This window comes from Geotrypetes seraphini, chromosome 2 (genome assembly GCF_902459505.1).
Source record: "Geotrypetes seraphini chromosome 2, aGeoSer1.1, whole genome shotgun sequence".
Taxonomy (NCBI): Eukaryota; Metazoa; Chordata; class Amphibia; order Gymnophiona; family Dermophiidae; genus Geotrypetes; species Geotrypetes seraphini.
The window spans coordinates 499,095,922-499,118,259 of record NC_047085.1 but is presented as its reverse complement, the minus strand read 5'-3'; the positions used below and the strand labels follow the sequence as shown (position 1 = coordinate 499,118,259).

Here is a 22,338-nt window from a genome sequence, read left to right as displayed (position 1 = left end):
TAGCCAGCTAGCTACAAAATGTTGGCCTACTGGCTATATCTCAACCAGCCAAATATAGACCAGAAATTCTATTCCAATTGCCTACAATTTCTCGCAGTCTGAATATCAGGTGGCTTGACATTATTTCTAGTCCCTGCCAGCTGTAAAGACCAAGACTGGGCCTCCATGTCCCTTTTCGAAGCCTATACAGTCCCGCTTACCAGCTTCATCGGAATCATCGGCAAAGCCGCAGTCCAGGTCCCCATCACAGACATGCGCACGTGGAATGCAGCGTCCATTGGCACAGCGAAACTCCTCAGTCGTGCAGGCCAGGGAAGGGCAGCCCCACTCATCCGAACGGTCCACGCAGTCTGTAGTGCCATCGCATCGGTAACCCCAGGGAACACACTGCCCATTGGCACACTGATACTCGTGGGGTGCGCAGGTGAGCACGCAGAACTCGTCCGAGCCATCCCCACAGTCATCCTCGTTATCACAGACCCAGGCACCAGGGATGCAGCGCTCTGAGGTGTGGCACTGGAACTCGCTATCCTGGCAACGGGGTGGCAAGCTGCAAGGCTCTGCAGTGCACTGCCAGAGCCCAGCCTCGCAGGTGCTGCAGTAAAAATGCAGAAATGGTGTCTTTTTATCGTTTTAAGCCATTGTGGGGCTCATTTTCAAAACAGAAACCCGTCCAAAAAACAGCATAAAGTGGCACTTGGGCATTTTTCTCACCAAAATGACCATGTCACCATTTTCAAAACAGACTTTCTGGATGTTCTGCTAGACTTTTTGTCTGTAGTGCAACTAAATCTCAAGAGGGTATGTTGGAGGCATACTATGGGTGAGATTTAGGCAGGTTTAGCATTTGAATGTTTTACAGCAATAACCTTTGAGATACTCTACAAGCTGTGATATATACTGAGGGGAGTGCACCTTGAAGCAACCTACTCAGCGAAACATGATTGTATCGGTAGCATTATCTTCCCTCTCCGCCACAACTAAAAGCTAAGTCATTGATATATAAAAAAACTATTTGGATATAAAATTTTAATGCTAATTTATTCTTTACTGAGCAACTTGTGCAATATGTTTTAGGCACTTTAGCAACACTTTATTGCACATTGAAGCACTTTAAAATATAAAAAAGAACTAATGAAAAAAGAATAATACAAACGGAAGTAGTGAAAAGAAATGGTGGAAACCTCTGAAGTTCCAAGATTTCTTTGAATATATTTACCTTTATTAGAACTCTATTGAAAAAGCTGTATCTACTATTATTTTTTACACCAATAACCAACATATTTATAAAATATTCAGAGCACAATTTGGACATTTGGGGTTAGGTCTGTTTTAAAAACCAACTGGGGTTAAAAAGGTACCCAAACTGATCACAGGAAAAATTAAAACATGTGTCTCCTTTACAAAGAATATGAAAGAAACAACACATTTTAATCTACATTATAGTTTCACAAAAGACTATACACATCTCCCTCCGTATTCACGGTTTCAGCAATCGCGGTTTTGATTATTTGTGGTTTTTAGTTTGCTGGCTCCTCCTCCCATATTACATCAGCTTGCATAGAGAAATCGCTGATTCCCGGCACTTCCTTCACCGTGTTTTGCTTCTCCTTCAGAAACAGGCCAGGTCTCCCATCATGTTATTCATGGTTTTCACCATATTCAGGATGGTTTTTAATAGAAAACAGTGAATAACATATGAAAAAGTTATTCACAGTTTTTCTGTATTTGCAGGTCTGTTAATTACAGTTAATACAGAGAAATAAGTATCTATAATAATAATCCTCTTAAGCGCGCATGTGCACTTAAGAGGCTGTGGGTACCTGACAAGTGCTGTGTCCCTCCTTGCCGAATTCCATTTTAGAATTCGAACACGAAGAGACATAGCACAGCCGGCGACTCCCCCCTCCCGCCCTCACTTACCGCCAAAACCAGCTACTTTTATGCCTCCTCCTTCTTGCTGGCTCACCCGCGTTTAAATTCAGACAAAAGCGCTGCACCGCGCTACCGCTGGCCTCGTCCACTGCGGCCTGCCCTCTCTGACTTCTTCCTGTTTCCGCTAGGGTTGGCCGCAGTGGATAGAAGACGCCGAAGACAGCGGTAGCGCGGCGCAGCGCTTTTCTGTGAATTTAAACGCGGCGGCTGGGAAGGGGGCTATGGGAAATGCTGCCGCTGCACAGGGAAGGCCGGGAAATGCTGCTGCACATGGAAGGCTGGGAAATGCTGCTGCTGCACAAGGAAGTGTGTGTGTGTGGGGGGGGAAATGCTGCTGCTGCTGCACATGGAAGTGTGTGTGTGTGTGTGGGGAAATGCTGCTTCTGCTCAGGGAAGGCCGGGAAATGCTGCTGCTGCACAGGGAAGGGTGGGAAATGCTGCTGCTGCACAGGGAAGGATGGGAAATGTTGCTGCTGCACAGGGAAGTGTGTGTGGTTGGGGGGAAATGCTGCTTCTGCACAGGGAAGGGTGGGAAATGCTGCTGCTGCACAGGGAAGTGTGTGTTGGGGGGGAAATGCTGCTTCTGCACAGGGAAGGCCGGGAAATGCTGCTGCACAGGGAAGGGTGGGAAATGCTGCTGCTGCACAAGGAAGTGTGTGTGTGTGGGGGGGGAAATGCTGCTGCTGCTGCACATGGAAGTGTGTGTGTGTGTGTGGGGAAATGCTGCTTCTGCTCAGGGAAGGCCGGGAAATGCTGCTGCTGCACAGGGAAGGGTGGGAAATGCTGCTGCTGCACAGGGAAGGATGGGAAATGTTGCTGCTGCACAGGGAAGTGTGTGTGGTTGGGGGGAAATGCTGCTTCTGCACAGGGAAGGCTGGGAAATGCTGCTGCTGCACAGGGAAGTGTGTGTGTGGGTGGGGGGAAATGCTGCTGCTGCATAGGGAAGGGCGGGAAATGCTGCTGCTATACAGGGAAGGGTGGGAGAGAAATGCTGCTGCTGCACAGGGAAGTGGAGGAGATGGAAAGGGAAGGGGGGCCTGGGAGCAATCTTGGTTTGCTTTGGGAGAGGGGAAACAGAAAGGGGCCATGAAGAGACAGAAAAACAGGCAGACAGCACATTATAATGAAAAACAAACACACAGAAAGACAGACAGGGTGCCAGAGAGAGAACCAGAAAGGAAAAAAGAACAGACAATGGGAGGAACACAGAAAGAAAGAAAGACAGACAGACAGACATATATTCTAGCACCCATTAATGTAACACTTGTACTATAATAAAAAAAACACCCTTCTAGCTAACTATACATAAAAGAACCACTCCCTATCCAAAAAAATATTAACAACAAAACCCTTCCTGGGTCTGAGATTAGATTGGAATAGATCCTTTTCACTATCGGGGTGAGGGGTTCAACAGTGGGTAGAAGTAACTAGTCATAGAAGGCTACGTGGGAGGTGGCAGAAGCATCCCATCCTGCAAGTTTGGTTTGAATTGATTCCCTGAGTCTGACAACTGGTTCTTTCATTTGTGATTTAAATAATGATTTGCATATTTGAATGCTGATATACATATGTTTGCTTAAGGAGGCAACTGTGGATTGAAAGGCTATTTCTGTGCCCTTTTGGCACCTTTTTGTACTGAACAAGTGATAAATTATAAAACAGCCTTGAGCCTGATACAAAAGACCAAGAGACTACATTTTTTGGTTAGTAGCAATTTTCTCACCCTGAAGGAAAAGAGGCCCCTGAGGAAGGACCTTTGGATGATGGTAGCTTTTGTACTAAATAATTTTTGAATGTACTTTTACAAAATGTGCTTTTTTTTTAAATGAGTCTTATAAAACAGAATGATGGTTAAGTCTTAGTTATTAAAAAGTTTAGAAAAATTATCCTAAGGTAATTGTAAGATCTAGTGATTAGAATATTCAGAGAGTAAAAGAGCTGTTCCATAAATAACATTTCAATTTGATGTTAGAGAATTAAAAAATCTAGAATTTATATTTGTCTTTGAATGTGATGATTAATACTAACTGAAACCAGGTATAAGCCCTTATATTTAAATTAGGTACATAGCTGCTATATTCTACAACTCTGTGCACAAATTCTAGAAACACTCCTGACCTACCCACATCCTTCCCTTGGTCACACCCCCTTTTTGGTTATATGCATCTTTTATCAGTTGTAAGAAGTTTCACCCCTGGAATTTTTGTCCCCATACATTTTGCTCCCTACCCTTCCCCCCCCTCTTCCATGGTTATTGTTCGCACCCCCCCCCCCCCGTGCAACAGTCATCGGATCATTTTGTAATGGCCACTGGTTTATACCATACACTTGATAACTAATTCTCTGTACCTTCATTGCATAAATACAGTTCTTATCTCCTGTAAACTACTCTGAACTATTTTCTGATACTCTGTAACTTCGCTGTATATGTACAGTCTCTTCTCTTGTAAACCGCTCTGAACTGTTTTGTGGTATTGCGGTATACAAAAATAAAGTTATTATTATTATTATTATTTGCCCCCAGGAACTTTCACCCCCAACATTCACTGCAGTACTAAATTACAATATCATAAGCGTTATAATCATTACCATTTTTGTTGAATATGCCACTCAAGCAAATTTTTATGGGTACACAGCTTTTTTTCATTGTGTGCATTTCAAATCTAGGGTCTAGGACAGTTTTATCACGGCCGTTTCAGCGCGATGAACTGTGCACAATGTATCCAATTCTCCTCCCTGCTCTCCCCATTGCAGTATCACCAATGCACCCCTCCCGGTTGTGGGCAGGGGGGAATTTCCCCCTATGCCCCCCCCCCCCAAGATATGAAAAATAAAATTTCATTGTGGCCTTATTATGAATGGGTCAAAAAGTCTGGGACAAGTGAACAAAGATTACAATGGCATGTTCAGATGAACAAACATTCACAGAATGAGAAGTCAATGCTAGGTCAATAATGGATCAGTAATGATTATGATATTGCAATTTAGTAAAGCAGTGAATGTTGGGAGCGAAATATCTGGGGGAGAAAGATCCCGAAAGCGAACTGTGTGAGGGGTAATAATTCCAAGGGCAAAATGTACCTGGGACGAAACGTGGGGGATAAAACTTCTGGATGCCTGTGACAGGTCTAGGCACCTGACATGTAAGTCAGTGTCCACAAGAGGGAGCCCCATGACCAGCATTGGCAGATTCAGGGATGATTTATATCAAGAGGTCACTTGGGGGAACTCTGTGTTATTGTTCCAGGAAGAGAAGCAGGAAAGGTCAGGCTTGTGTACGAGGAGAACTACACTTCCCAGGAGGTGTAGGGGCCAAAAGTTGGTTCTTTGGGACCTTGGGGAAGTAGGGTGAAAACCTGGATTGGAATCTTCTGGGGGACAGGAGATAGAACCTTCCAGTAGTCTTCAGTTGAAGCTCCCTGAGTCATCCAGGGTACGTTCCTGGTGGAGCTATTCCAGAATCATCTAAACTTGGGATAAAAGCAGGTGGACTTGATGGGAGAGGATGTACCTGGCACTGCTGGCCTGGGGGAGTAGTGGGAACGTATCAAGTGAGTTTCCTTTACTTCCTATGGGGAAACTCGCTTTGATATACGAGTAATTTGGTTTACGAGCATGCTTCTGGAATGAATTATGCTCATAAACCAAGGTTCCACTGTACTTCTCAAGTAGTTTTCAGAGACTAGATAAGGAACATGGGAATCAGGTTTCTTATGGGTATGTGTGTGCATCAACCCCAAGAGTATAGAACCTTAGGTAACAGGGAAGAAGACTTTAGCCCTGCATCTAGATTAGAGAGTTCCGCGGGGACAGAAATCTCACCCATCCTGGCCAGGATCCTCTCCGTCCCCACCCATCCCCGTCAGGATTCTCTCCATCCCCACCCATCCCCGCAAGGAATTAACTCCATCCCCACCCGTCCCCATAAAAAGCAGCAATTACTTCTGACAGGATCATCAATTCCAGTTTCTTTTGTGTTTGCACTGCTGTTTTTCTTGTGGAACCCTTTTTTTGTTTTCTGTTCAGGTAATTAACTTATAAACCCCCTCTTTTACTAAGGCTGACGTGTCCATTATATTATATGGATGAACCCTGCTTCCAAAGCCTTCCATCCATGTGGGAGTCCCTTTGGCTAGAGGGGGGTCCCCGTTGGAGTCCCGTAGGCCAGAGGGGGGTCCCTATGGGAGTCCCGTGGGTTAGGGGGGATTCCCACGGGACCCCCGCGGGAACTGCAGGATTCCCGCGATCCCCATTCCCGTGCAGACCTCTAATCTAGATTTCCAGTGAATCTTAAAGCTGACATTCCAAATGAAATCAGCATAAAATCCCCAGTCCTATAGGCAGCATTGTTTTGACACCTATACTGTACCTCCCCCAACCCAACAGCCCTAGAGGAAAACTGCAGCAACCCAAACACCCTAGTATCAGCAAGCGGGCGTGTGTGCAAAAGGCTCACCAGTTCCTGCAGTCCTGTGTCACCGTGGCTCCCAGAGGGAAGGGAATTCCTCCCCAGAAACAGGGGCAGTCCGAGGGCTCAATGCAGCTTCCCTCTGCAGTTCGTAGGAGGAAAGACGAGTCGGGGAGGGAGGAAGATGTTCAAACACGAAAGAGGAAAAAAAAAGCACCCAGCAGTCAATGTGACCAAGCAGTTCCATTTCACTTCTCATGCAGCCTCCTTCCAAAGCACAATCCCCCTCTTTTACTAAGGCCGGCTAGTTGATTTCGCGCCCGCTAACGCGTCCACAGAATATAACGGATGCACTAAATCGGCTAGCACACCTTAGTAAAAGGACTCCCAATGTGAGGACACTACCACAGAACTTTTTTATTTTTTTTAAATTCTTTATTCATTTTCAACAAGCATTAAATAAACAACATTAAAGTACAATACTTGCAACTCTTATTAATGTATCTTATAATATGTAGTATTATAATTAACCCTCATCCCACCCCCCCTACCCATTATTCTTTTCTGAGATAAACAATAAAATGTGACCCTCCCCCCTCCCAGCATTAGATGGTGTATCTTTCAATAGAAAAAAAAAAATGGCATTTAATCATTACAGTAATTCGTTAATGGCTCCCAAATTTTAATAAAATTCTTATAATTACCATGTTGTATAGCTAATGATCTTTCCATTTTATATATATGACAAAGTGAATTCCACCAAAACTTATAACTTAGTCTACTATGATCTTTCCAATTCCTAGTAATATGTTGAATGGCGACTTCTGTCATTATCAATAAAAGTTTATTGTTATTCGCTGATATTTGGCTCTTTTTTCTCATCGACATTCCAAATAATATGGTATCATAAGATAATGCTACGTGATTTTCCAATAAACAATTTACTTGATTCCAGATTGAATTCCAAAAGGCTAAAATATAGGGACAGTAAAACAAAAGATGATCTAAAGCAGTGTTCTTCAACCTTTTTACACCCGTGGACCGGCAGAAATAAAATAATTATTTTGTGGACCGGCAAACTACTAGGACTAAAATTTAAAAACCCCGTTTACGCCCCATCTCCGCGAGCTCGGTCCCCGCAAACCATCTGATCCCATCTGCACAAGCCGCAATTATGATTTTATATTGAACGTATTTTATTAAAGTATAAAAAGAAACAATATTCTGAACAATTGTGATTTTATAAATACAAATATACAGAGCACGGACCAACAAAACCCCTGTCTCCCCTCCCCTTCACATATATCCCCTCTACTATCAAGAAAACTGAACAAGCCAAGTTATTATAGAATGCTACATAGAAATATCATGCTAACAGAATACTGCAGTCCCCAGTTATGTCTCTAGCAGGATATATAATTCAAATCTGATATATTCTAATGACAAAATAGAAATAAAATTATTTTTTTCTACCTTTTGTTGTCTCTGGTTTCTGCTTTCATCTTCTTTTCACTCTTTTCCTTCCAGCATCTGCCCGTTCCATCCAATGTCTGCCCTCTCCCCCTTCCATATGTATCTGACTTCTTTCTATGCCCCTCTTCCTTGTCCATCCTCCTCTCTCCTTTTTACATCATTCATTCCAGCTTCACTGCCTTCTTCGTTTTTATCTCTCTTACACCAGATCTAGCATCTTTATCCCTCTCTTATTTCTCTGCTGACCCCCTTTCCAGCATCAATGTCTCTCTATTTTCTCATTTCTCTCTCTCCCCTTTCTCTCATCTGATCTCTCCATTCCCCCTGACCCCCTTCCCCTCCTGTAATCTCCCTGCCAGCTGTTTCCTTCCTTTTTTCTTTCTCCCTACCCTCCTTCCTTTTTTTCCTTATCCCTTCCCTCCTCCCTCTATCCAACATTAACTCTCTTCCCATCCCTTTCCCTCCTCCCCTCCCAGCAGCATCTCTCCTTCTTCTCCCTTCCCTCCTCCCTCTATCCAACATTAACTCTCTTCCCATCCCTTTCCCTCCTCCCCTCCCAGCAGCATCTCTCCTTCTAACTCCCTTCAAGTCCAGTAACAGCTCTCCCTTTTCCAGACCTTCCCAGCCTCCTAAAGTGGCTTCCTCCCCTTCCAGCAGCTCTCGGTACCTGCCTGCAGGAAGTTGCCGGTAAATTGGAGAGCTGGTGGGAGGGGAGACAGCCACAGTGAAGGCTCCCCAGGATTTTGTTTGCACACACTGACCATCTCCCTCCACCTGCACCTGAATCTGCAGCTCTCTCCGGTCTAATCGCAACTTCCCCGCGGCCCTCTTCAGCAACTCAGCAGGGGCGGCGATCAAGACACGCTGCCGACGTCGGGACCTTCACTCTCTGAGTCCCGCCTATTTTGTTTCAACTTCCTGTTTCCGAACAGGCGAGACTCACAGAGGGAAGGCCCCGACGTTGGCAGCCTATCTTGATCGCCTGAGGCTGGGAGGAACATTAATCAGCAGGAACCGCAGTCGGGAGGTACCGCAGTCGGCAGGAAATTTAACTGCCAACTTGATCTCGCCGGCCCTGCGTGGACCGGCAGAAATTTTCTGCGGACCGGCACCGGTCCGCGGACCGGCGGTTGAAGAACTGTGATCTAAAGTCCCTACTTCAATGTTACAATGCCAGCATCTATTAGACTTTGAACTATTTAACTTCTGTAATCTAACCACAGAACTGAAAGAGACCCTCAGAAAACATGTTGGAGAGGTCATCAAGAATCAACAAGTCATTCTGGGGGCAATTCCAAGACGTAGGCCTTTTAAGGGGCAACACTTAGCACCGATTCTATAAAGGCTGCAAAATACTGGTGCAAAGCCGCATTGGCACACTGAAATATGCATAGATTTGTTTTATTTATATATTTATTTATTTTTAATGTATATATTATCTATATGTAGACGGTTTCCATATAACATACATAGCATAAAATTAACATTACAAACAGCTGAGTCTTCATGACATCTCTTGCACGCTTCCATCTATTACCTGTACAAACAGAAATCTTTCCTTACATGAAAGCAGATACAAATGGCTGTATTTTCAAGAATTTTTTTTTTTTATTTCAGTCTGTCAGCAAGTAGGCGTAATTGCCCCACTAATGAATCCTACATTTTAATACCTGCCAAAAAAAAAAAGCAGCTGCTCTAGTCTTGGCATATCGCACTTTAGTCGATGTTTCTGAATGCAGTGCTCTACCGGGACACTATAAGATCAGCATTTGCTTAAAATATAAAGGTAAAGCGTTTGATGGACAATCGAGATTACTTTATATTGGACTCTCTGTGCAACTTCCGAAGGACTGGGGTTATGTGCTCATTTCTTGCAATGTCACGATTCCAGAAGCAGTAAAATGGCCCATGCCTTCATTAAAGTCCAAGAATTTAGATTCAGAAAAGGAGTGGTCCCAAACTAGTGACTGACATGGTGACAAATTAATCACCATTACCATCCCCGCGGATAACCACGGGAAAACATTTCCATGTCATTCTTTAAGGAGCGAGGGAAGAATCAGAGTATGAATGGGCACAACCTCTGACCCTCAAGCCTTGCATTGAAGAATGCTGGTGTAGAAGGACTGAGGTTGAGACAGACACTAAAAAATGGCACCGGATAGTTAGAACATAAGACCTTAAGCGTTTCCATACTGGAGTAGACCGAAGATCCATCAAGCCCAGTATCCAGCAGTGGTCCATCCAGTGGTCAATCCAGGTCACAAGTACGTGACAGAAACCCAAAGAGTAGCAGAGCTGAGATTGTGATGTCATAATGCCTCAGTCCACCAATGCCTAAGAGCCAGCCTTATCAGTGATGTCACAATGACTTCATTATCCTTTACTTGGCTCACATAAGATCAGAATATGAATGGGCCCAGTCTCTGACCCTCAAGCCTTGCATTGAAGAATGCTGGTGTAAAAGGAACTGAGGTTGAGACAGACACTGAAGAATGACACGGGATTGTTTCCTGTGGTTATCCGCAGAGATGGCAAAGGTGATGAATTTTGTCACCATGTCATTCTCTAGTTCAAACCCCTTGAAAAAGGGCTCTCAGCACAAACAAGTGATGTGCTGGACATTTTGTACAACTTCTTCTACATTTGTTTGAAGAACTTGGCCTATATTTTCATTTGCTACTGTCGTTACGCTTTACTCCCAGCCACCATCTCTCCCTCTCCCAAAACAAAAGATGCATTGTGGATCTTACCATGCAAGACCTTTCCCTCCGGGCAGAAGCAGCCCTCCACACAGGACACAGAGTCACAGTGCTCAGCAGACTCCATTCCCGAACTCCTGCACGTCTCAGGACAGGCAGGACCACAGGCTTCGTACGCCAGCCCATGATCACACTGCATAGCTGATGGAAGAAGAAAATTACAGAGTTCACAGAAACATATAAATCTGGGCAACTACCAACAAACTACAATTAAACACAACTAAAACCAAAGTTTTATACTTCCACACACCCCAGCAGACGGCACCAACAAGCATTACTCTTCGATCGGGCAAGACCCTCCCTGTAGAAGAATCCTCCAAAACACTAGGTTGCATCCTGGACTCCATACTTACCATGGAACCACAAATCTCCAGTCTCCGAAAGAAATCCCTCTATACCTTGAGACAACTAAGATTAATCAGACCATACTTTCACCAACACCACAGCTGATGATACTTCCACAACTTGACTACTGCAACTCCATCTATATGGCAATCAACACCACTCTGATTCACAAAATGCAACTCATCCAAAACACCGCTGTCAGACTAATCTTCAACCTGAGAAAATATGACTCGATTACAGTCTTCATTAGGCAACTGCACTGGCTACCCATCCCGTCACGAATAACCTTCAAAACTTCATGCATCATTCACCGTATACTTTACGGAAACTCCGCGGCTCCTCTCAATCAACTCTTCTCCAAGGCATGGTCTACTTCCCGCAGAATCCTCAACAGAATACTTCTAAATCTCCCTTCCATAAAAAATCTGCAGTACAAACGTGTTTTCCACTCCATGCTTACCTTTCTAGGTGTAAAAACTTGGAATGACCTTACTGAAATGACCAGGACAGAACCTAACCACATCAAATTCTGGAAGAAACTGAAAACTCATCTATTTGACACCTAATCACTTATATCCTGTTCTCCTCCTGTATCTTTCTGCCCTCCATTGTCCTCCCTACCCTCTTCTAATCCCTTCCTCTGTAATGTCGCGAAGAGCTTGTATAGGTATGTGCGACTTACAAATGGAATAAATAAATATAACAGGCAATTCTAGAACTAGAAAGCAATAGGTAATGGCGGAATAGAAATCACTAATGTAATAAAGACCGTATGGCCTATCTAGTCTGCCTAACCACTACCCCCCTCCTCTCCCTTAGAGATCCAACGTACTTGTCCCATGCTGTCTTAAATCCAGATACACTCTTCATTTCCACCACCTCCGCTGGGAGGTCATTCAAAGCAATCACCATGCTTTCCATGAAAAAAGTATTTTCTGAGGTTACTTCTGAATCTATCCCCTTTGACCTTCATCCTTTCATCCCCTTTGACCTATCCCCTCATTCCTGAGCTTCCTCTCAATTGAAAGAGACTCACCTCATGTGCATTTATGTATTTAAACATCTCTCAAGAACACTATTGTAGTGACAAAAAAATCCAAAATTTCAAAAAATGTCACTCACCAGCAGTGGGTTACCACAATAAGATCTAACATTAAGATATAAAACAGGTGGAGAAAAAGCCTCGAAACCATGTATCACGCAGCAATCTTTGATGATTTTCAGCTGGCGTTGTTATTGTCATTGTTACATGGTGTTAGTTTTTTGCCGATAACAATAACAACGCCAGCTGAAAATCATCAAAGATTGCTGCATGCTACATGGTTTCGAGGCTTTTCCTCCACCTGTTTTATATCTTAATGTTAGATCTTATTGTGGTAACCCACTGTTGGTGAGTGACATTTTTTTAAATTTTGGTTTTAAACATCTCTATCATATCTACCTTTCCTCCAAAGTATAGATAGATAGATAGATAGATAGATAGATAGATAGATGGATAGATGGATAGATGGATAGATGGATAGATGGATAGATGGATAGATAGATAGATGGATAGATAGATGGATAGATAGATGGATAGATGGATAGATAGATAGATAGATAGATAGATGGATAGATGGATAGATGGATAGATGGATAGATAGATAGATAGATAGATAGATAGATAGATAGATAGATAGATAGATAGATAGATAGATGGATAGATGGATAGATGGATAGATAGATAGATAGATAGATAGATAGATAGATAGATAGATAGATAGATAGATAGATAGATAGATAGATGGATAGATAGATAGATAGATAGATAGAGAGATGGATAGATAGATAGATAGATAGATAGATAGATAGATAGATAGATAGATAGATAGATAGATAGATATAGATATCTTTAAGTTAGTCTCTGTACGTCTTATGCTAAAGATCACCAACCATTTTAGTAGCCTTCCTCTGGACCGACTCCATCCTTTTTATATCTTTTTGAAGGTGCGGCCTCCAGAATTGTCCATAATGTTCTAAATGAGGTCTCGCCAGATTCTTATACAGGGGTATCAATACCTCCTTTTTCCTACTGGTCATACCTCTCCCTATGCAACCTAGCTTTTGCCGTCACCTATTCAACCTGTTTAGCCTCCTTAAGATCATCACATACAATCACACCCAAGTCCCACTCCTCTTTCATGCACAAACGTTCTTCACACCCTAAACTGTACCGTTTCCTTGGGTTTTTGCAGCCCAAATGCATGACCTTAGAAACAGAAATGTGACGGCAGATAAAGGCCAAATGGCCCATCCCGTCTCCATATCCACAGAACCCACTATCTCTTCCTCTCCAATTTCTTGAGTTCAGAAACAGTTTTTGTCTCCACCACCTCTACCAGAAGACATGTCTAGGTAAATCTGTACCTCTGGTAACCCTGTCCAGGCCCATCTAAAATTGAGTGTCTGGCTACCACCCCGGTAGGGCCACTTTGTGCCTATGGATCCATAAGAACATTTTCAAGGGAAACCCCAGTATACAGAGCAACATGAGTTCTTTTACTCACGGCATAGGTCCTGAGACCTCCAGCGAATGTAGACCCCACGCCGGTTACACTCTTCAGCATACGTTGCAATGGCCGTGCAAAGGCACTCACAGTCTCCACCGCTGTCACACCTTGCATCCCAAACCAAAAAAAAGGAGGCCTTATATTAGCTATTTATTCATTCATTTATTGGAATTTATTAATTAACTACCTTTATGAAGAGCACCCAAAAAATTACAGACTCAAACAATCAAACTCATATTTACTGGCATAGGGGATAACAACATTCCTTTCTCCTCTTCTCATAATTATTCATCTGTCATGATGAATCACTCAATACTTAGAACCATCAGAAGAGGCACTCTAAAGGAATCAGCGGCCTGTGAGGTTCGCTACAGCTGGCCAGCGATCCTCAGCAGGCTGCTTTAAAGAGGAGCAGCAGCAGCGGTTCGTCCCGGTGGGCCAGAAGAGGGAGCGATACAGGCAGGCAGGGGGCCAGGGCAAGAGGGAAAGGGGGCTGCTTTGGGAGGAGGGGTGTGCTGGGGGCCAGAAAGCAATCATGCTTTGCTGTGGGAGGAGGGGAAAACAGAAGGGGGCCATGGAGCAGGCAAACATGGCACAATAGGGAGCCAGGGGGAGAGGGAAAGGGGGCTGCTTTGGGGGAGGGGTGTGCTGGGGGCCAGGCAGCAATCATGCTTTGCTCTGGGAGGGGGGGGAAACAGAAGGGGGCCATGGAGCAGGCAGGCATAGCACAATAGGGGGCCAGGGGGAGAGGGAAAGGGGAATGACAGACAGACAGGGGGCCAGAGAGACAGATAGAAAGGAAGACAGACAGACAGCGTCCAAGGAGAGAGAGACAAATAAAAAAAAGACAAACAGACAGCGGCCAAGGTGAGAGAGATAAAGAAAAAAAGACAGACAGACACACACATCTATTCTAGCATCCGTTAATGTAACGGGCTTAAAGACTAGTTACATTATAAGTACCTAACATCAATTAAAATATTTTTGAAAATGCCAAGTTTTCAAGATCTGTCGAAAACTTCAATAATTTTGTTCTCTCCGGGTTTCCGCAGCTGGCATTGTGCTTGTTGCAGGTTTCCGGATCACGCAGCGAGACCCTGAAACCTGCAGCAAGCTTCAGCAATCTTGCTCGGATCTTATGCTAGTGATCTGCAGTAATTTCAAGATATAACTGCAGATCACTGAAAAAGGGTTTTTCCCAAATGATTTCAACTTAAATGATGAAGGTAGTGGTATTGCCAGATTATTAGGTATTGATATACTGTCTATCCAGGTTATCTGAGTGGTTTACAATCAGGGACTCAAACATTTTCTCTATCTGTCCTGGTGGGCTCATAATGTATCTAATGTACCTGGGGATAATGGAGGATTGAGCGATTTGCCCAGGGTCACAAGGAGCAGTGAAAGAGGGAAAAAAATGCCTTTATTTCTGTTCTCTGCCTGTTTTGCTATTGTTGTGATGTCTGTCCTTTTTGCTTAAATACTGTCTTTGTGTCTACCTTTTCATTCATAACCACTGTTCTGGCCTGGACTGAATAATAGAGTGCCTAAGGAGTGGAGAGTGTGGGTTGTTTTTCCAACAGCCCCTCCCCCCGCCCAAGCGATGCCGGTCCCAATCCAGACCCATCAACGAAAATTAATATGTTTTTAGGATTACCAGATTTTCCGTAATGAAAATCCAGACTCATGGCCCCGCCCTAGCCCCGCCCCGCCCTGCCTGAGTCACACCCAGCCCCGCCCCCCTCAACATGTTCGCTTGTTGGGAGGGCATGTATGCCTGCTCTGGTCGGACACAATGATGTCACACACATGCGTGCAGGTGTCTAGAACTGAAAAGGTACGACGGGATATAAATAAAGCTTTATTATTATTACATCTGATAATCCTATATATTCTGCCAGGGATTACATATGCATCAAATTTCAAGTCCCAAATCTTGTACTAAACTTCCAGAGCTGACCATCCAGAAGGGTTGGGCTTTAAAGGAAGCCCTTAATGGGGACAAAATATAGCAGCAACTTTATAGTTTATCAGCCATCTCTTACTGCTTCTTCCCTCTGGAATAAGACACCCTGTTAATTCATTTATTTCCTTCTCTGGCACAGGTTTAAAGCCTCGGTCACTTACCCACAGGCATCGAAGACACACCAGTCGTAGAACTGCTGGCAGGGCACCTCCTGGTGGCATGAGGCAAAGGGGGCCTGCACAATGATGCCGCAGCGCTTCCGGGCCCAAGTCACACGGTGAGGGTTCTCCTGAGAAAGATGCATGGCTTCAGAGAAACAGGAAAAATCTCACACAAAACACCAAACCCTTCCCACTCTCCTCCAGCCCTATGGTAATAGCATGATCTTGGAAATTATTAAACATCTTTATTTTTATGCTTTTTATTTCGTTTGGTTGGCAGCGCATCGCCTGAGTTCATGTCACAAACATATTCGATTCCCACTGTAGCTTCTTGTGTGTAGTCCATATTATCGTTTACTTCACTGGCTGCCTTTGGAGGCAGGAATATTATTCAAATTTTCCTGTATCTGCTTTAAGCTGATATCGGGATTGTCTCCAGCTTACCTTTTTCCTCATTTTGTGTTGCATAGACCATCTGGAGAAACTAGAAACTTCTACTTATTTGCTTATCCAAAAATGAATGGGTGTAGATATAAGACCTTCTTCGATAGGACCCTAGCATTTCAAGCTGGTAGGCAACAATCTTGGTTAGGTAAATGTATTCAGCAAGCTATGTTATCCTATTGCAGTTTTTGGAAATTAATTAAGACCACTTTGTTCGATAAGTTTATTACTTAGTGAGTTTTATTATTGAAATTCTATTTTACAAATATTTGGGCATTTCGCTGATTGTCCAGCTCTTTTTAGTGTAAACCGCCTAGAACTTTTGGTTATAGCAGTATAAAAGAATAAAGTTATTATTATTATTATTATTATTATTATTAAACTTCCATTGCCCCAGGTACAAAATAAGTACCTGTATATGATATTTAAACTACTTTGACTGCAACCAAACAAAGGCAGTAAATATGGGGTTACCAGACATCAGGGAAAACCTGGACATGTCCTCTTTTCAGAGGACATGTCCAGGTGCCTGGAGGGACTTCCAAAACCTGGCAGTTTGTCTGGATTATGGAGCATGTGGAGGACCTCCGCACATTCCTCCACATGCTGCCCCAATGCCATGGAGGTTCGTCTGAAGGCAGAACAGGACGGGATTAAGAGCAAATGGGGCGTGACCCTGCGTCTGTTATTTCAGCTAACAAAATCTGGTAACCCCAGATATTACATTACATTAGGGATTTCTATTCCGCCATTACCTTACAGTTCAAGGTGGATTACAAAAGAATTATCAAGAGTATTACAAAAAGATCTTACCAAAAAGAGATTTGGTCATTTTCAAAGAGAGTAAGAAATGAGTATGGTTATTTGTTTAGGGTAGTTGGCTTTAGTGAGAGACGGTGTTTGATACTTGCGGTGTTATTTCTTTTTCAGGGATTTCTTGAATAGTATGGTCTTTATTTCTTTTCTAAAAGTCTTGTAGTCGAGGGATGCCGTCAGTAGATTGGCGATTTGGTTGTCTAGTTTGGCTGCTTGAGTGGCTAGAAGGCCATCATATAGTTTTTTCCGTTTGACCTCCTTAATTGGGGGGTATGAGAATGGGGTGTGAGTTTTCCTATGTCTGGTTGAGGTGTTGTGGATGAGGCGGTTGTTCAGGTAGTTTGGACTGTCTCCGTATAAAGTCTTAAATAGTAGACAGTAGAATTTAAATTGTATTCTTGCTGGGATCGGAAGCCAGTGCGATTGGAGATATGCTTCTGTAATGTGGTCGTGTTTCTTCAATGAGTAGATGAGTCTTAGTGCTGTGTTTTGGATTGTTTGTAGTTGTTTTGTTTTGTTGCAGGGCAGGGGAGATAGAGGATATTACAGTAGTCTAGTAGGAGGATATTACAGTAGTCTAGTAGGCCTAGTATTAGGGACTGTACTATAAGCTGGAATTGTGATTTTTCAAAGAATTTCCGAACTTGTCTTAAGTTTCTCATGATTGAGAATGATTTTTGTATTGTTTTATTGATTTGTGGTTGCATGGTGCAGCATCTGTCGATTGTTATTCCTAGTAATTTTAGAGTGGGTTGTATGGGGTAGTTGATTGCGTTGATTTCAATGTTGGTTATGGTTGATATTTTGTTGTTTTCGAGGAGGATGAATTTAGTTTTTTCTGGGTTCAATTTCAGTTTGTGATCTTTCATCCAGGTCGCTACTGATTTTAGTGTTTGGTGTATTGTGTCTGTCATGGAGGGTTTTGGTTGACCGAAGGGCACGAGAATGGTGATGTCATCTGCATAGCTGTATGAGGTTATGCCTTGTTTGTCCAGGTGGGAGCTGAGGGAGGCTGTATAGAGGTTGAAGAGTGTAGGAGATAGAGGGGATCCCTGGGGAACTTCGCAGGGGTTTGACCAAGGTTCAAATTTTTCTTTGTCTGATTTTACTCTATAGGTTCTTGATTTTAGGAATCCTTCAAACCACGAGTATACTTTATCTGTGATACCTATTGTATCTAGGATTTGTAGTAGAATGCTATGGTCCACCAGGTCGAATGCAGCGATCAGGTCTAGTTGTATGAACATTATTTTTTTTTCCTGTGCTGAGATGTTGTCTGGCTGTGTCTAAGAGAGATCCTAGTAGTGTTTCTGTGCTAAAGTTGGTTCTGAAGCCGGATTGCGTGGGAAGGAGTATGTTTTGGTTTTCTAGGTAATTGGTGAGGAATTTGGCAACTAGTCCTATTATTTTGACATAGAGTGGAATAGAAGCAATGGGTCTGTAGTTGGATGTTTGGTCTATTGGTCCTTTAGGGTCTTTGAGGATCGGGGTGATGATGATTTCGCTGAGGTTAGCTGGGTAGTGGCCGCTTTTGAGCGTGATTTGTATATCAAATTTTATCCCTTATACAAATTTGTAACTAGCCACCTGATCTTTCACACCCTCCAAATACATACTGTAACATTCAGCAAGCTAAAACATCATTCTATCCCAGCAGGTCTTGTCTCTTCCAGAATTTCTCAAAAATTTTATTAGACCGTTTATTTTTCTCCCATAATGAATAAAACAATTTTTTAATCAGTGCAATTTCAAATACTTGCCTATGCCAGTGGGTATTCTAGGAAGTCTCCTTCCAGTAAACAGGTGGCATATATCAACTGGCCAAATGATAAAACATCCTCATTAAAGAGTGATACAGTATATCCCACTAATATACCAAGAACATAAGAATCGCCGCTGCTGGGTCAGACCAGTGGTCCATCGTGCCCAGCAGTCCGCTCCCACGGCGGCCCCTAGTCAAGGACTCGAGCCCTATCTGAGTCTAGCTTTACCTGCGTACATTCTGGTCTAGCAGGAACTTTGTCTTGAATCCCTGGCATCAGAGCCACCTCTTTGCTATGATGTCTTTACCCTCAGACCCCAATATTGCGCCAGCTTTGGACAAGGCCAACACATTTATTTTAAAAATTTCTAGACCACATAATCCACTATTCTAGCTGGATAACAACAACAACAAAAATCCAGCCACAACAATCATATTAAAAATGCAGAAACATCACACATAAGTACAAAGGTGCTCATGATCCCTGGGAAGGCTACAACCATATCAACACAGGGGATAAAAAGCTCCCATTAATCTTTTAGTATTGTACACCATCTTAGTTTTGCTTTAGAAAGGCGGTATGTCAAGTCATTTTAACCATTACATAATAGAGAGGTTATCTATATGAACAATAGCCTGATTCTCATTCCCACTCACCAACAACACATAGGGGGAAATTCTTTAAATGGTGTAAAAAAAAAACAGAGAGAAGCTGAGCAGGTGAAAGAAATAGCTAATTTTCATATAAACTTGCAAAGACTGCTGGGAGCTGTCCACTCACCCCAAGGGAACAGTGGTGCTGAAAAGGACAGGTCACGAGCAGAAAGCAAAAACTTGGTTTTAAAGTTCTACATTACAGGTAGCTAAGTCTTTTGGAAAATGATATCTATCAACACCTAAGTTCTTCATCTTTAAGTGCACCTGCTTTGGTGTTAAATATCCTACAATAGGCACTTACCTTTTATACAATCATGTTTAAGAAGATAAATGTCTCTTGCACAATTAATTTTTATCTATTTCAATTACTGTATGAGCTCTCATAGTTAAAGCCAATTTGCTATCTGTTATAGAATTTGTCTCATAGAGGCTGAATAAGCTGCCTTCCAGATGACATCCCAATCAGTATCATCCAGGCATACCCACAGCTCTTCATTCCACTTACAAGTCAACTTTTGCATTTTGTCTTCATGTGAAGTCCACTGCAGTGACCCCCTAGGACAGGGCTACCCAAGTCCGGTCCTCGAGATCTACTGGCAGGCCAGGTTTTCAGGATATCCACAGTGAACATGCATGAGAGAGATCTGCATACCAAGAAAGCAGTGCTGGCAAATCTCTCTCATGCATGTTCATTGTGGATATCCTAAAAACCTGGCCTGCCAGTAGATCTCGAGGACCGGACTTGGGCAGCTCTGCCCTAGGATGTCCCACTTCTCTGCTGGGATGTTTGTGTGACCAGTCTACTAAGAATGCTGATCCCTTCCCCCCAAATTTCCTAATGGCTTATTTTTGTGCATTTTCACTTGGACTTATGGGATTTTTTTTTTTCTTTTTTCCAAAAGTGGTCCCTAAAAATAGACACACCGAGGTCAAAACATCTAGCAAATTGTCATTTTCAAAACAAAATGTTGGACTTTTTGCCGGTTTAAAAATGGCTGTTGTTCCTACTGGATTTTTGGACGTTTTCCCCAAAACGTCCAGCATCAGATTTAGACGTCATATTGAAAATGTCTCTCCTCATATAGATGCTTTAAAAAAAAAAATTGCCCTCATTGTGCTCACATCCATACTAATTGGTCTCTATGTGCCTTCACCAAGCTACATCACACAAACACAAATGTACCCTAGCTGGAACAACAGAAGAGATAATAAAGCAAACGTGTCATACGATGCACGGGTGCTCAAAATCGTCACTGTGCACTTCTGGACACAGCAGGCTGCTCCTCCACGAGTTCCCGAAGAGATCCGAGGTTGGCTCGACGATGCCCTGCCGGCTGCTGAAGTCATTCTCTGCATCGCCATCAAAGTTCCCACACAGCCCACTCACCCGGCCCTGGTACTTAGGGTCAAGCTTAATGTACACTCGTGTTCCTACGGAGAAATGGGAGACACTCAAGCTTTTTTTTTTTTGGTAAATCTTTATTGACATTTCAAACTTTTATAATGTATACAATTGAAGAATCAGAAAAACTGTATGAAGTTTTTTTGTTCTTATCACACATCATATCGGGTAACATATGGTATTTTTATATGTGCTTACTGATGATATATTAATGTTTTTTATATGCAATGATTTAATATGTTCATGATAAATGTTTTATATATACTAACATAATCTATTTAAATTTTAATTTTAAAAATGGTGTTTTATTTGATCATATGTTATAATTCATTTTAGGTCCATATATTAATCTTTCTCTTCCTTTTATGTTTCATGATAGTTTTTTTCTACTGCAATTTTTTGTGACACATTTTTCTTTCCTTTTCTTACATAATTTTCTAATATATTTTTTTCTTTTCAATATTTTCTTTCACTACTATCGTTTCTTATGTTTCTTTATAGTTTCTATCATGTCCACTTCTGATGTTATTAGTCATTCACCATTATCTGACTTGATTTTATATTTCCATTTGCACTTTCATAGTTATTTATGTTCCTCCATAGTCTATTTAAACCAATCACCACTGTTAGCCGTTAACCATTAAAATCTGGTTTGATGTTACTTTTCCTGCATGTGGTCTATCCATATTGCATGCGGGCACTCTTTCAAAAAAATATATAAAACATACACACTTGTCTTTATGTTATTAGATCACATTGTTCAATATTATGGTCAAACAAGATCATCTTGTCTTTTTATTATTATTTTTATTATGATTTTTATTTTCATTATTACTCTTTTATCATTACTTTATATATTTTTTAAGATTGTTAAATATAATTTTAATATTGTATTTTGTGTTATATTTGTACTCAATAGGACCCCTGATGAAGGTTGTCCGAAACACGGACCGTGTTGGGTCCCCTGTTTAGTAAAAAGGTTTTTAGATATACTTTAGTTGTCACAATAAAATTTGCCTACATCGTTGTACACATCTGCAGTTTTGGTTTGTTTGTTCCTGGTTGGTTTTTTCACTGCAGACAAGGTTGGACCTCCCTTTTCCTTTGGTTCAGAAAATACATTGCTATCATCACAATTATTACATTAAACAATTTTTATCCCCTTCTTATCCTAGTTATAAATAATAATATTATATATTATGCTATCAATATAATAAAAAAATTAATTTTACTCTTCCAAATAAATATTCCACCCCCTACCCTCCCAACACTCAAGCTGATGATATCAGACATAAAATGATATAAGGCAAATCCAGTAGCCTGATTGTGCCAGATAATGGGCAAATTTGAGCAGATGTCCTTCTCACGGGGAGAGTGTGGCACAGTGGTTAAAGCTACAGCCTCGGCACCCAGAGGTTGTAGGTTTAAACCCACGCTGCTCCTTGTGACCCTGGGCAAGTCCTTAAATTCCCCCCCGTCACTGCCCCAGATACATTAGACATATTGTGAGCCCACCGGTAACTGCTCCGACGCTCATAGAATTCCTATGTTTATAGAACAGCGCTTAGGCAGATTTCCAGCATTTAAACACATATGTGAAGACCTACACATTTACAATCAAACCTCGGTTTGCGAGTAACCCGGTTTGCGAGTGTTTT

At 42.3% G+C, this 22,338-nt stretch overlaps 1 protein-coding gene across 1 annotated transcript in view; it reads right to left on the bottom strand.

Annotated features, from left to right (window-relative positions):
• The window catches only part of LOC117354948 (SCO-spondin-like), a 441,431-nt gene that overhangs the window by 303,062 nt on the left and 116,031 nt on the right, over window positions 1-22,338 (bottom strand). Inside the window, 6 exon segments of the mRNA XM_033932909.1 lie at window positions 201-595; window positions 6,392-6,485; window positions 10,570-10,719; window positions 13,470-13,579; window positions 15,600-15,727; window positions 20,507-20,709. Of these exon segments, the coding sequence (XP_033788800.1) occupies window positions 201-595; window positions 6,392-6,485; window positions 10,570-10,719; window positions 13,470-13,579; window positions 15,600-15,727; window positions 20,507-20,709 (1,080 nt within the window).